This window comes from Salvelinus sp. IW2-2015, linkage group LG20 (assembly GCF_002910315.2).
Source record: "Salvelinus sp. IW2-2015 linkage group LG20, ASM291031v2, whole genome shotgun sequence".
NCBI lineage: Eukaryota > Metazoa > Chordata > Actinopteri > Salmoniformes > Salmonidae > Salvelinus > Salvelinus sp. IW2-2015.
Genome location: NC_036860.1, coordinates 46111571 through 46127452, shown reverse-complemented (window position 1 = coordinate 46127452; position 15882 = coordinate 46111571). Strand labels below are relative to the sequence as shown.

Below are 15882 nucleotides of genomic sequence, written 5' to 3'. Positions count from 1 at the left end.
TATGTGAGTGAACAGATGATGGAGTGAGTGTGTGTGTGTGAGAGTGTGTAGGGCCCTGTGAGTGTGCATAGTCAGATTGGAAAGAGAGAGAGAGTATGGGTTGTGTTAGGATAGAAGGAGAGGGAGAGTACGGTTTGGGTTATGGATGGAAAGAGACAGTGAAAAACAATGAAAACTAAAACTTATATAAACACAACAGAATTGAGGAAGTTAAGGAACACCGGCAGACAAAGACAGACATGGTAAAAATCCCTGTGAGTTTGGACACACACAAACAGTTCTGTGGTAGTACTGTACAAACACACACTTACACAATCACTCACTTACACACACTCTACATGTCCGTGCATGCTCTCTCTTTCGCTCTATCAAACACAGAGAGAGCGAGAGAGAAAGAGAGTGTGTAAACCCAATATCCTCTGTGGCCCCCAGGGGCTTTGAGTACACAGGCAGTGCAGGAAGAGAGAGACTGCATTATCCACATCAAAGCCCTGAATTATCAGCCATAATCAATGCTTCCCCATTATCCCCAGCCCCCACATCTCCCTCTCTCTCCTCACCCATCCGATGCTCAACCTCACACACACTAGCCCATGCATCTCTAACTCTAGAGCTACATCAGGCCATGCAGTGGGAAGGGAGGGAGAGAGGATAGAGATGTGGAGAACGAGAGAGAGAGAGAGGGATTGGAAGAGGGGAAACTAAGAATGATACCGCTTCAAATCAAAATCAAATCACTATCGTGATCATATAGACACAATAGTGTGCGTACGTGTAACTGTGCGTGGGTGCTTGCTTGTGTGTGTCATAACTTATTAGGATGTGACTTACGTACAGGTACCAAGAGGCTAGTCTGACAACGCTGTTCTGCCGTTCGCTACATACTTTAGTCTGAGACTGCCATCATTGAAGTCGTTTGTGGTGATGAGGGGTACGATTAGTGTCCTACAAAGTCGTAAAGCGATTGGATTGTCTCTAAACAATCGGTGTATCAAAAACAATTATGATTTTTTTTACCCACGTGTGTTCTGGCTCTGGTCCAACCCATCGGTTTCTGGACCAATCAGATGGCCCGAATGTGTCCGCATTCGGTGAAGGGTCTGCAAATACTCAGATCCAGACTTGGGCATGGTGTACCGTTTGGCCGGAGCAAGGAGTCTGGTTAGCCAGGCAATCAGGAGGCCAGGTAGGTAGGCCAATCAGGAGGCCAGGTAGGTAGGCCAATCAGGAGGCCAGGTAGGTAGGCCAATCAGATAGCAGAGGCCCAGATAATCCCTAACTTTATGAATGAGACAGTATTTTCCTTTAGGAGCCGTAGCTTCCCTCCGACCTCATTCTCCTGAAGAGAGCAGTTGAGGACCTACCAGAGACTAATCACTAATTCATGAAGCATGCATAAAACGGAAATGGTTCAGTCAAGAAATGTGTCACAAAAGTTTCTCACACACTAACAACACAACTAATAATTGTACTTATTTGACTGTTAATACTACTAATAGCACTGCAATATCTAGGTACTAGTGTCCTACTACCATTACCAAGCATATATAGATCACAGGGCATGTGTGCATCGTCAGACAGAAAGTCCAGTGAATGGGACAGTGAAATGGTTGACAGTCTGCCTGAGCCAAGCCCTACAGAGATATCATGACCTCATTCATTGAGAGCAGAGCAGAGGGGGATGCTCCATACCACTCTGTCACTCTGAGCCACAACTGTAGGCCACTGGCCCCCTCTGCTGCCACAAGAAGGTAACTGCACACTGACAGTGGCACCCTACTGGATAATATAGTAGTTGCCCCGAGGCCTAATTATTGGCGTTTCATAGGTAAAAATAAAATAAAACACATAAAAAAATTAAAGACAAGTGACGTTAAATTCTACATTTTAATCACAGTTCCAAAAAGCAGAGGTTAAGGCCTAATTAGAAAAGAACAGGCTGACTTTAAATGTGAGAGCACATTAAAGAGAACTTAAGCATATAACAATTGAAGGAAAAACAAAGTACTCCATACAGTGTTTATTGTGCTTCTAWAATGACCAGGTCATCCACTAAGGTATATTACCCATAGAACCATGCACCAGTCCATGTCCAACCCAGTCATTCATATTCTCATACACCCACTCCAACCCCCAACCCCAAGCACAGCATTCCATTCAAATAACCCCTCATTCAAAACAAACCCATGCACCTCTTAAGGTTTAAACATGAAACAAAATGCATCTAAAACATATCGCACTTATGTACCATTACCTTGCCACAAAAGAATAGCAAATGACCAGAAGAGGTGGCCATTTTTATTAAATGTCTGCCAAAGCGAGTTTCACCATAGTCTTTTTAATTAGCGCATAATTAAAGCATATTTAGCTAACTTATTTACATGCAAAGTAACCATAATGCCTTCAGAGGAGTTGTCCCCAAGATTAGCAGGGTAGTGCTGGCTCCATGGAGGACAGAGGACTAGATAGCTGCACACTAATAAGCCCCCTCTTCCCTGTCCCCTCCCCAGCCCTCGTGGCTGTAGCATAAGCTTCTACTATAACATATTTGGTGGTTGAGTATTTGGTGTCCCTATCCTAACCAAAGTCAAGCCTCTCGTCTAACCCCATTTGTTCCAAACCACTCATCCCAAATATAGGGGTGTTGACCCTACCACCACCACCCTGGGAGCCCTGAGGAAGTGGGAGACGGCAGCTGCGGGGGGAGAAGGGGAGGGACGGACGGAGTGTGGGAGGGAGGGGGAACATCAGGGTCTTCTTGTCCTTCATTCCTGTGCGGAGCAAAGAGAAGCAGTCTCTTTACATTTACATTTACATTTAAGTCATTTAGCAGACGCTCTTATCCAGAGCGACTTACAAATTGGTGCATTCACCTTATGAAATCCAGTGGAACAACCACTTTACAATAGTGCATCTAACTCTTTTAAGGGGGAGGGGTGGGGTTAGGAGGATTACTTTATCCTAGGTATTCCTTAAAGAGGTGGGGTTTCAGGTGTCTCTTTAAGGGGTTGTAATGATTTTCTGTTTCAAAATAAACAACATGGATACAGTCGTTATGGCGTGAAGGACTAATCCATCAGATGTACTTAATTACATGTCTGTTTCTCGCTTTTTCTCACTCAGTATAAATCTGCCACACAACTCTTTCATTATGTCTTGGAAAGACAAAAAGCTTGATCTTATCTAACCCTCTGATTGATGTTGTTGTTTTGACTAGTGCTAATGACAGCTTTGATTCAGACGTCATGACAGCTCTAAAACTAACAGTGGATCTCCAATCCCTGGAAAAGTCGATAATGTCACCCAACAGTGCATTCAGAAAGTATTCAGACCCCTTTACGTTTTCCACATTTTATTACGTTACAGCTTTATACTAAAAAGGATTAGATTTTTAAAAAAGTCCTCATCAATCTACACACAATACCCCATTGTCTGAATACTTATTTACATAAGTATTCAGACCCTTTGCTATGAGACTCAAAATTGAGCCCTGGTGCATCCTGTTTCCATTGATCATCTTTGAGATTTTTCTACAACTTGATCGGTGTCCACCTGTGGTAAATTCAATTGCTTGGACAGGATTTGGAAAGGCATATAAGTGTTATACTGTCTATATAAGGTCCCACAGTTAACAGTGCATGTCAGAGCAAAAACCAAGCCATGAGGTGGAAGGACTTGTTCGTAGAGCTCCGAGACAGGATTGTGTCGAGGCACAGATCTGGGGAAGGGTACTAAAAAATGTCTGCAGCATTGAAAGTCCCCACGAACACAGTGGCCTCCATCATTCTTAAATGGAAGACGTTTGGAACCACCAAGACTCTTCCTAGAGCTGGCCGTCCGGCCAAACTGAGCAATCGGGGGAGAAGGGCCTTGGTGACCAAGAACCCGATGGTCACTCTGACAGAGCTCCAGAGTTCCTCTGTGGAGACGGGAGAACCTTCCAGAAGGACAACCATCTCTGCAGCACTCCACCAAACAGGCCTTTACGATACAGAAGCCACTCCTAAGTAAAAGGCACGACAGCCCACGTGGAGTGTCCCAAAAGGCATCTAAAGTACTCTCAGACCATGAGAAACAAGATTCTCTGGTCTGATGAAACCAAGATGGAACTCTTTGGCCTGAATGCCAAGCGTCATGTCTGGAGGAAATCTGMCACCATCCCTATGGTGGTGGCAGCCTCATGCTGTGGAGATGTTTTGCAGCGGCACGGACTGGGAGACTAGTCAGGATCGAGGGAAAGATGAACGTAGCAAAGTACAGAGAGATCCTTGATGAAAATCTGCTCCAGAGCGCTCAAGACCTCAGACTGAGGCGAAGGTTCCCCTTCCAACAGGACAACGACCCTAAGCACACAGCCAAGACAACACAGGAGTGGTTTCTGGACAAGTCTCTGAATGTCCTTGAGTGGCCCAGCCAGAGCCTGGACTTGAACCCGATCTAACATCTCTGGAGAGACCTGAAAATAGCTATGCAGTGACACTCCCCATCCAACCTGACAGAGCTTGAGATGATCTGCAGAGAATGGGAAAAACTCCCCAAATACAGGTGTGCCAAACTTGTAGTGTCATACCCAAGAAGACACGAGGCTATAATCGCTTCCAAAGGTGCTTCAACAAAGTACTGAGTAAAGGGTCTGAATACTTATGTTAATGTCATATTTCCTTMTTTTTTTAAATACATTTGCACTCCAAAAATCTGAACCTGTTTTTGATTTGTCATTATGGGGTATTGTTTGTAGATTGATGAGGGAAAAAATAATTTTTGCAATTTTAGAATAAGGCTGTAAYGTAACAACATTTGGAAAGGGGGGTCTGAATACTTTCTGAATGCACTGCATATCCACTCCAACTCAATCACTACCTCTTGCATGCTTCTCACAAACAAGGACACCTGTCCAATTAAACATACCACCCTGATGTGGAATTTAGTAGAGTTGGGAGAACATCCATTTATTTTACTACTAACAGACAGAGGCAGAATTGAACATGGTCTCTCCATGCCATCAGTGCCTAGCTCTCCAGGACCATAGAGGGAATTGCCTCCATCCATCCATCAGCCTCTCATCATCCCTCCTCACACAGCGACCCCTGGCCCAGCTTCTGACAGGGCCCAGTAAGGAACCCAAGCTCCCTCCTGGTTCCCCGTGACAGTACACACATGGTTAACACTATTTGGCCATGTCAGAATGGACATCACTAATCATATTTCACTTTTAACCACTTACCCTAACCTTAATTATTTCCCTAATCTTACCCCTCACTTCAAACTCTAAACTGAGAACAATACCTGATGTTGTTACTCGTCAGTTCTTACAGTATAGCTATACTATAGTTTGTCCATTCTAGCATGGCCATCTAGCTTATACTTCTTACCTGCTCTACTCTACCTGTTTGATAATCTCCCCTGTCCGGCTCTTGATGACGATGGTCTTGGCGTCCTTGATGGGCAATGTAGATTGGAAGTCATCACTCAGCAGGCCCAGGAGGGGGTACTGGTTACTGTACCTACACATCAGTTATACACAGTAAGGACCGCATACTGGTTGGTTATGTTCTTACTGTATACCAGTACAAAATCCTGTTTTGGGAAATACCACACTAGGCATCCTAAATTACATTAACCCATTTTAGGGGAGCTTCTTCCAAATATTCCCCATAAAATAGGCTCATGGTGTTGTGGGGGACTGACCTTTTGGTGATAGTGGTTGTGGTGACATTCTTGGCGCTGTCGCTCTTCTGCTGCTGCAGTCGCCAGATCTCCTGATGGTTAAAGGTCAGAAATGGGAGGTCAGAGATGAATAAGAAGGGAGGAGGAAGTAGGCCTGTGCTGTAAACAGGTGTTAATGATGTAGCTAAAGGTGTACACGCGTGTCAGATAAACACATTCCTAAGGTGAAATTAAAAGAACCTTCAGAGCCACGTTAACACAAGGACTGTGAGAGAATGTAGTCAGACTGGCCRGACCAAAAAACCCATAACTTGATTATGGGAACAAATGAGATGAAAGACCCTAAAAGCAGGTTTTTCCCCCTAATCCAAACCTGTTGGGTTAGTTTGGTTCTCTTAAGGGAGTTTAAGTCAGGCAATACATACAAATCTTGTTGGAGTTTTTTCTTAGATCTGATCCTAGATCTGTGCCTAAAGGCTGAACAGTGACCAGTAACTATGACCCCTGACCTCTTCCTGACGTTTGATGACAACCTCCCGCTGCTCCAGTGTTGTCAGCAGCTGTGTGATGCGGAGCTGCAGGCTCTTGTCACCTGATCTCTCCGTGGTGTACTCCGTGGTGATCCGTGTCAGCTGGGTCTGGACAGACACACACATAGTCAGAGACACACATAGTCAGTATAACACTATATACCCATAGTCAGTATAACACTATATACCCATAGTCAGTATAACACAATATACCCATAGTCAATATAACACAATATACCCATTGTCACGTTCCTGACCTGTTTTCCTTTGTCTTGTATTTATTTTAGTTGGTCAGGGCGTGAGTTGGGTGGGTTGGTCTATGGTTGATTTTCTATGTTGGGATTTGGTGGCCGGCCTGGTATGATTCTCAATCAGAGACAGCTGTCAATCGTTGTCCCTGATTGAGAATCATACTTAGGCAGCCTGGGTTTCACTTGTGTTTGGTGGGTGTTTGTTCCTGTGACTGTGTTTGGGCCACACAGGACTGTTTCGGGTTTGTCACGTTTGTTGGTTTTGTATTTTGAAGTGTTTTGTTGATTTTTCATTAAAATATGAACACTAACTACTCTGCATCTTGGTCCGATCCATGCTCCTCCTCGTCTGAGGAGGAGAACGACTACGACAGCCGTTACACCCACCAACGGACAGCGGAGTGGAGAAGGAAGGCAAGAACAACAGCAATGGAGAGAAGAGGAATGGACATGGGAGGAGCAGACGGGAGAGGACCCTGGGCATACAGAGGAGTTGTCGCCGCCAAGCGGAGCTGGAGGCAGCGAGGAGACAGAGGCAACCGGAGAGAGGAACCGGAGGTATGAAGGTACGGGCTAGCACGGAAGCCGAGAGGCTCACCCAAAAATTTCTTGGGGGGGCTAAAGGGGAGTGTGGTGAGCCGGGTAGGATACTGAGCCAACTCCCGGGCTTACCGTGGGTGAGAGGGCGTCGTACTGGTCAGACACGTGTTATGCGGTAAAGCCACGGTGTCCCAGTACGCGTGCTTAGCCCAGTGCGGGCTATTCCACCATGCCGCACTGGCTGGGCTAGGTTGGCATCGAGCCGGGTGTCATGAGCCGGCCCAACATATCTGGCTCCAGTACGTCTCCTCGGCGCGGCGTACATGGCAAGCCCTTACAGAGGGTGTCCCCGTTCGCCAGCATAGGCAGATGCGCGGCACGGTTTCCACCTCGCCGCCTGGCAGGGCTACGGGACCATTCAACCTGGTAAGGTTGGGGAGGCTCGGTGCTCAAGAGCGCGTGTCCTTTCACGCTCGGTATATCCGGCGCCACCTTCCACCCAGCCAGTACCATCAGTGCCGACACCACGCACCAGGCTTCCAGTGCGTTTCCAGACCTGTTCTCCTCACGCACTCTCCCTGTGGTGCGTGTCTCCAGCCCAGTGCCTCCAGTTCCGGCACCACGCACCACCTACTGTGCGCCTCAGCGTCAGAGTCGGCCGTCTGCCACGCCGCCTGCGCTGCTTGCCTGCCAGCGCTGCCCGTCTGTCCCGAGCTGCCCGTCTGTCCCGAGCCTTAGAGCCATCCAGCCAGGACCCAGCCAGAAGCCGTCCAGCCAGGACCAGCCGGAGCGTCCAGCCAGGACCAGCGGAGCCGTCAGCCACGGACAGCGCGCCGTCCACGCCAAGACCAGCCGGAGCGTCAGCCAGGGCTGCCGCCGGGCTTCCGCCAGCCAGGATCCGCCGGAGCCTTCCGCGCCAGATCCGCCGAGCCTGCCGCCAGCCAAGGATCGCCGGCGCTTCGCCAGCGATCCGCCGGAGCCTTCGCAGCAGGTCCGCCGGAGCCTTCCGCCACCGGACGCCGAGGCCTTCGAGCCAGATCGCCGGAGCCTTCCGCCAGCCAGATCCGCAGAGCCCAGCCTCCGCGCACGCGCCAGGTCCGACTTCGCCAGCAGACTCCGCCAGGACGCAGAGCCTTCCGCCAGCCAGACGCCGGCTCGCGCAGGATCGCCAGAGCCAGCCAGCCAGATCCGCCCCCAGTCGGTGCTGCCCTCAGTCGGTGCTGCCCCTCAGTCCGGTGCTGCCTCAGTGCCCGGTGCTGCCCTCAGTCCGGTGCTGTGCCCTTCAGTCTGTTACTGCCCTTTGGAGTAGTGGGATTGACATGGAGGGTGGTATTGGGAGGAGCCACGAAGCGGGGGTTGACTATGTGGGGTGGGACCAGCAGCGCCAGAGCGCACCGTGGACAGACCCACCCAGCCCTCCCCTAGACTTTGTACTGGTGCCCGGAGTTCGCGACCTTAAGGGGGGGTTCTGTCACGTTCCTGACCTGTTTCCTTGTTTCTTGTATTTATTTTAGTTGGTCAGGGCGTAGTTGGGTGGGTTGGTTTGGTATTTTCTATGTTGGGATTGGTGTTCGGGCTGGTATGATTATCAGAGACAGCTGTCATCGTTGTCCCTGATTGAGAATATACTTAGGCAGCTGGGTTTCACTTGTGTTTGGTGGGTGTTTGTTCCTGTGACTGTTTGGGCACACAGGACTGTTTGGGTTTGTCACGTTTGTTGGTTTTGTATTTTGAAGTGTTTTGTTGATTTTTCATTAAATATGAACACTAACTACTCTGCATCTGGGGATCCGATGCTCCTCCTCGTCTGAGGAGGGACCGATACGACAGTTACCCCATAGTCAGTATAACACTATTATACCAGTAGTATACACTATACAACCCATGTCAGTATAACATAACATACGTCATAAACATTCAGTTAACACTACCATATTCAGTATAACATACACTGTCAGCTATAAACTACATACCCTAGTCAGTCATAAACTAAGACCCATAGTCGTATAACACTACTACCCATATCAGTATAACTACATACCCTAGTCGATATAACTACTAATACCTAGTCAGTATAATCACTACCCATGTCTATACACATAATACCATAGTCAGTATAACCTACTCATTCATAACACAACATAGTCAGTATACACTACATAGACACTACCGTCAGTATAACACTATAACCATAGTCAGTAACACACTAGTCAGTTAACACTACATCCATAGTCAGTATACATATCCATGTCCAGTTATAACCTAACATACCTGTCAGTATATCATACCATAGTCAGTATAACACTAATACCATAGTCAGTATAACACTCTTATACCCATAGTCAGTATACACACTATATACCCATAGTCAGTATCTACATACCATCCCATATCAGTATACACATACATACCCATAGTTCAGTTACAAACTTCACTAGCATAACCCTTAATATGACCTTAGTCGTTACATCACTATACCGTTATAGTCAGATAACAGTACAGTCATAGTTTCAGCTATAACAACAATGTCAGTATTTAACACTCCATACCATAGTCAGTATAACTATATACCCATGCGTTAACCATACACCATGTCAGTATAATACCATACCCATGTAGTCTAACTAATACCATAGTCAGTATAACACATATACCATAGTAGTATAACACTACAGACCATAGTCAGTATACACTATATACCTAGTCAGTATAAACAGCTACATTTACCCATAGTCAGTATACACTTACACTCGTTCGTATACACATAACCATAGTCAGGTTTGTGGGAGTGTGTCCCTTGTCTTATAACTCACCATAGTCAGTTTATACTATCATAGTCGGTTAGCATCATATACCATAGTCAGTTACCACTGCTTACCAGGCGTTTACCCTAAGACCCATAGTCGTATCACACTAGCGGGAGTAGCGGGTATAGGTCGATCATAACAAATACCATGTCAGTATAACACGACTCCATAGTCAGTATATACACTACTAACTGTCGTATTAACTAGTGTACCTGTCATTATACATACCTAGCCCATAGTCGTTACCTATACCCATAGTCGCCTTAACACTACTACCATTTGTTCGTTAACGACTACTACCCTGTCGGGATAAACAAATACTCTAACAGTTAAACTATACTAACCAGTGTAACTTACATCATGTCAGGTGTCTATGGACCTTGTCAGTATAACATACTACTATAGTCAGTTATCTAATACATAGTCAGTTACATACCTACTCTTTCTAACATACATCCCATCTCAGTTAACACTATTCATAGTGTTAAATACATACCTGTCGGTAGTGATTGAACTATTCCCTAGTCAGTATAACTAACATACTAGTCAGTTTAGTTGTGGTTCTATCAGTATACATATACCTATTCGTATAACCTAGCTTAGATCGTATCACACTATTCCCTAGTCAGTTAACCTAATACCCTTAGTCATATAACCACTATATTACCCATATTGTAAACACTACTACCCATGTACGTTAACACTTATAATGTCAGTATACATTACATAGTCAGGGTAGGGAGGGAGTATTACATAAGTCAGTTAACATGACACTCGTGGCTCAGTATAAACACTTTACCATGTCATTCTTCATGACATACATGTCGTGGGGTTTCAACTACATACATAGTCGCATTATTTTACCACTAAACTACCTAGTCAGTAATACTCCATACCCATATTTCTGCCCACAAGTACAGTCAGTACTGCTACACTACTTCCAACTGTGCAGGAAAGCCCATCCCTGTATCCATACATTTCTGTAGGCTTCTCACCCTGAGGCTCTGCAGTTCCTTGTCCTTCTCCTGGCGCAGGGCAGCTAGCTGCTCCGAGTACTGACGTGACAACTCCTCTGTCTTAAACTGAATGGTGCTACTGCTGCACTGACCGGCCAGCTGGATGAAAACAGATACAGAGAGAGACAAGTTAGTTAAGGAAGTTGGTTCTATGAGAATAATTCTACAGTCAGATACTATAGTTAAGTAATCTTGTGCAGGAAGAATTGGTAAGAGTTTATTCTAGCTCTGAAGTGAGATAGGTTAGAGTCAGAGATGGAGAGTAAAGTTAGAGTACCTTCTGTTTGAGCATCTCGTTCTCCTTCTCCAGGGCTCGGTAGCTGCCCTCCAGTTCTCTAATGCGGAACTCCCTGCCTGAGTCTGTACTGTGGCTGCTCAGGATCTGAGTCTCCAGGGTCCGCTGGCTGGAGCTGCTCTCCTTCAGAGATATCTATATGGATGGATGGACAGAGTTGCTCACACATATACTGTATGCACCCATTGCACTAACATATATGGCAGAGGAGGTGTACACACAGGCAAACCCACACAAGCAACACACAGTGGAAGACACACACAAACAAACTCCCCCAACACACACACCTACCTGTAGCTGTCTGTTGTTCTCTCGTACGGCCTCTAGGAGGCGGTCATACTGCTCAGCCTGGTCAGCCTTGAAGCTTAAGTCTCTCTCCAGGGTCTCCTTCTCACTCTCCAGACGCTGGGAGAACAGAGACCAAAGTATTTTTTGTTGTCGTGAAGACAGTAACATTAGTACTTTCAAAAAAGTTATACTTTAAGGTAAATGGTTTTATACATTTGTACATTTTAATGTTTAGCTCACAGAATTGAAGTTAAAAGTATGCATTAACAGCGTCCCCTGTCAGTCATCTAGTGCAGTGGTTCCAAACCAGGGGTACCTCTGGGGGTACTTGGCCTATCCTTAGGGGGTACTTGAGAAGACCCATGACACCATAGGCTTACTGGTAAAATGCGCGTGAGGGGGTACTTCAGGAGTACTCAGGGCAGAGCAAAAAACAGTTGGTGGTACAGTAACCGAAAAAGGATGGGAACCACCGATCTAGTGCATTTATAAATCATTAACAGAGACAGACGCAGTAATACTCTGTTAGACTGCCTACATGTATATTTCAATGGGACAGTTTAGAAAAGAGCCATTAGAGGCTATTTTAGGGGCCCGCTCCCCAGGTCTTACCCTCAGGTCCTCTGACATGTGGATCAGCTCCTCCCTCAGGCTGCTGAAGGTGGTCAGCAGGAGACGCATTGTCTTGTCAGCTGTCATACGGGTCTGAGAGAGCGGGAGAGAGGGGGGGAGGAGGTCAGAGAAGATATGTGAGAAAAACAAGACTAACAGGAGAGAGTGATTAATAGAGGGAAAGACTGTGAGGGAATGTTCTTGGAGAACACTGTTAAACAGCCAATAGAAACAGGTGTTACCTGCAGCAGGTAACGGATCTGCTGTTTGGTCAGTTCAGATGCTCCTTTGGGGATCAGGGCCTCGATGTCCTCTCTCTCCATCTGGACAAATACACACACACACACACACGTTTAGTCTTTCATGTTTCGAATGGTTACCTTCTTCTAAAGAGCACTTTGAGCACCTAGTGAGAAAATAACTATACTAACAAAACCATTGTGCTTTTCCCTACTTCATTCAAAAAGTATTCAGACTCCTTCCCTTTTTACACATTTTGTTACGTTACAGGCTTATTTGAAATGGATCAAATAAATATTTATCCTCCTCAATCTACACATAATACCGCATAATAGCACATTTAAAATCATAAAAAAACTGAAATATCTTATTTACATAAGTATTCAGACTCTTTGCTATGAGACACATAGTTGACCTCCATCATTCTTAAAAGGGAGAAGTTTAGAACCACCAAGACTCTTCTTAGCGCTGGCCGCCCGGCCAAACTGAGCAATCGGGGGAGAAGGGCCTTGGTCAGGGAGGTGACCAAGAACCCGATGGTCACTCTGACAAAGCTCCAGAGTTCCTCTGTGGAAATGGGAGAACCTTCCAGAAGGACAACCATCTCTGCAGCACTCCACCAATCAGGCCTTTATGGTAGAGTGGCCAGACGGAAGCCACTCCTAAGTAAAAGGCACGACAGCCCAGTTCTAGTTTCCCGAAAAGGCACCTAAAGTACTCTCAGACCATGAGAAACAAGATTCTCTGGTCTGATGAAACCAAGATGGAACTCTTTGGCCTGAATGCCAAGTGTCATGTCTGGAGGAAATCTGCCACCATCCCTATGGTGGTGGCAGCATCATGCTGTGGAGATGTTTTTCAGCGGCACGGACTGGGAGACTAGTCAGGATCAAGGGAAAGATGAATGCAGCAAAGTACAGAGAGATCCTTGATGAAATGCTGCTCCAGAGCGCTCAAGACCTCAGACTGAGGCGAAGGTTCCCCTTCCAACAGGACAACGACCCTAAGCACACAGCGAAGACAACACAGGAGTGGCTTCTGGACAAGTCTCTGAATGTCCTTGAGTGGCCCAGCCAGAGCCTGGACTTGAACCCGATCTAACATCTCTGGAGACCTGAAAATAGCTGTGCAGTGACGCTCCCCATCCAACCTGACAGAGCTTGAGATGATCTGCAGAGAATGGGAAAAACTCTCCAAATACAGGTGTGCCACGCTTGCAGTGTCATACCCAAGAAGATTCGAAGGCTATAATCACTTCCAAAGGTGCTTCAACAAAGTACTGTGTAAAGGGTCTGAATACTTATGTAAATGTCATATTTATTTTTTCAATATTTTTTTATACATTTGCACACCAAAAATCTAAACCTGTTTTTACTTTGTAATTATGGGGTATTGTTTGTAGATTGATGATAGAATAAGACTGTAACGTGGTCTGAATACTTTCAGAATGCACTGTAACTGTTTAAACCGTACAGTACAAGACTTATATGATGTACTGTGTAAAACCATCATGGCAGCCGTCCCCGCTGTACCTTGTAGTCGTTGCTGGGGTCCAGGAGGTGTTTCCTGGGAGAGAGATGGAAAGGTAAACACTGAAGAACATGACAGGTCATGAGGCACGCACACACACACACGCACACACGCACGCACACACACACACACACACACGCACACACTTAGTCTAATCCTAATCAGACTGGTCTATAAATCATTGCTGTGTCTCTACACAGGTTCACATGGATGCAGAAGGACAGGGAAACAGAGGGGTGTGTTTGCTCAGTGAATCACAGGCACTATGASTAAACAGAGAGTCTAGAGAAAGAGAGGTCTGACTGACAGTTGTAATTACAGGACTCCTTGGGAAACATTGTTGCTGAGCAGATTATCCCAAAAAACATTAGGGTGTTGTACATTCCATAGCGTTACTGTACATATTATATGGCCTAGCTAGTGAGTCTAGAAAGTTTATGTAAAATGTGTTGACTATGACTACTAGAGACTGTTCTTTAATGGCTCCAGGAGCGTTATATTCCCCCAAAACTGTAGTCTCTATGGGTTACAGAGTAGCAGTGCCTGCGCCTCAAACCTCATCCAGTATTTTATGACCTAACCTGACAAACCTAATACAGTATTTTATGACCTAACCTGACAAACCTCATACAGTATTTTATGATCTAGCATGACAAATTGAATTAGAGCAAGTGTGACATTCTGAACCAAGTGTGAAACTGAGGAGAGGAGAGCCAGAGCTAACACTGATTATTGAAATACTCAACCAGCACCCGAAACGACCCCTACAGTTTAGAAGGAGATAGAGTTACAGTACTTTCTCCCTTTGGTTTCTGTCTTGCTTCCTTATTGTTTTTCTTAGTATGTTATGTTTTATGGTTGGTGCTGGAGGAAAAACAAAGCTATAACAAAGCTATAAGCCCTACACATTAAAAAGGCTTTATGTTGAAAAACCTAAACCCACCGTCCGCGTATCTTGGCCACGTGTTCTGAGATGCACGTGTGGATGTCACAGTTCTTCCTATAAACCTCCGCCAGCAGCTCTCCAAAGAAACGTGTGTCCATCTTCACCACTGGTTGTACCTCCCTCACCTTGCACTTTATCTTCACCTGAGACACGTTCTCTATCACCCTCTCCACCACCCTCTCCTCCACACTGTCCTCTTCTACCTCCTGAGGAAAAAGAGAGGGAAAAAGTTCAATCTTACACATCAATCTATCACAAGCAAAAGAGAGAGACATCTACAATCATTGAATCAATTACCCTACAGTCGGTTTCCTACAACACAACACATGCAACTGTTCCTTGCCCCAAAAATACTGATTTAATCATATAATTTTCGGTATGGTAAAACATTTTCAGTGTAAACTTAAATGACTAAAACTAGATATAAAGTATGTAGAAAAGATAATGGAACAATATATTATTTAATAAGTACATTTTGGGGAACGAAGACTCACCAAAATAAAAACTAGACAGTCAGGGAGAATCTAAAATGCAAAAAATGGCATGGCATGGGGCCCCCCCATTGATTTTGCTATAATGTCTGAGCAGTCACTCAGATCGCAATAGAACACGGCATGAGCCACTGCAAAATGTGTAGAATGGCACATTTTCTCTCAGCTCAATGGAAGAATGTGTAGAATTGCAGGAAATTAGCTTTGAAAATGCAATTATTCTCTCAGCCCCATGACAAAATGAATAGAATTGCAGGAAACTATCTTTAAAATGTTCTTTCCGCCCCCAAACTATGTAGAATTGAAGGCTTTAAAACCGCAAAATGTTGTCTCTGCGGCCAACAGGAGGGCCTCTAACAGAGCTCTGCTACCCGACCCGAGCTCGACGGGCCCCGACGTTATACATCGCGTTAGGACCGGGTATAGCCTGTTTTTCATCAATAACTAGGGTACGGGTAGTGCTTGGGTATCACTAAATTGATCACTAATATTTTGAAGCTGAGCCATTTGCTTAGAGTAACCAAAAGAAGCTTACTGCTCTCTCACGTCTCTTTGGTCGTAGAGCAGAGCCAGAGATACTTTTGAGGAGATGGGAAACTCCATTGGAATCATATTAATAGTACACAGACAGAGCAGAGTGCATGCAGAGCGAGCTGACCGTGCGCAGGA

The 15882-nt window shown here is 45.6% G+C and overlaps 1 protein-coding gene across 4 annotated transcripts in view; it reads right to left on the bottom strand.

The window, feature by feature from the left end:
• Positions 1–1873: 1873 nt before the first annotated feature.
• LOC111980788 (protein POF1B) overlaps positions 1874–15882 on the bottom strand; it is a 36535-nt gene continuing 22526 nt past the window's right edge. For 2 of the 4 annotated variants that reach the window (XM_024011774.2, XM_070449429.1), the window contains exons 3-13: positions 14720–14928; positions 13779–13812; positions 12249–12329; positions 12007–12099; positions 11398–11511; positions 11089–11241; positions 10791–10910; positions 6177–6305; positions 5689–5759; positions 5373–5504; positions 1874–2771 (exon numbers count right to left, since the gene is read on the bottom strand). In XM_024011774.2, the coding sequence (XP_023867542.1) occupies positions 5378–5504; positions 5689–5759; positions 6177–6305; positions 10791–10910; positions 11089–11241; positions 11398–11511; positions 12007–12099; positions 12249–12329; positions 13779–13812; positions 14720–14928 (1131 nt within the window). In that variant the 3' untranslated portion in view covers positions 1874–2771; positions 5373–5377. The remainder of the gene's footprint in view (positions 2772–5372; positions 5505–5688; positions 5760–6176; positions 6306–10790; positions 10911–11088; positions 11242–11397; positions 11512–12006; positions 12100–12248; positions 12330–13778; positions 13813–14719; positions 14929–15882) is intronic. The other 2 variants (XM_070449430.1, XM_024011775.3) reach the window with 2 other exon arrangements.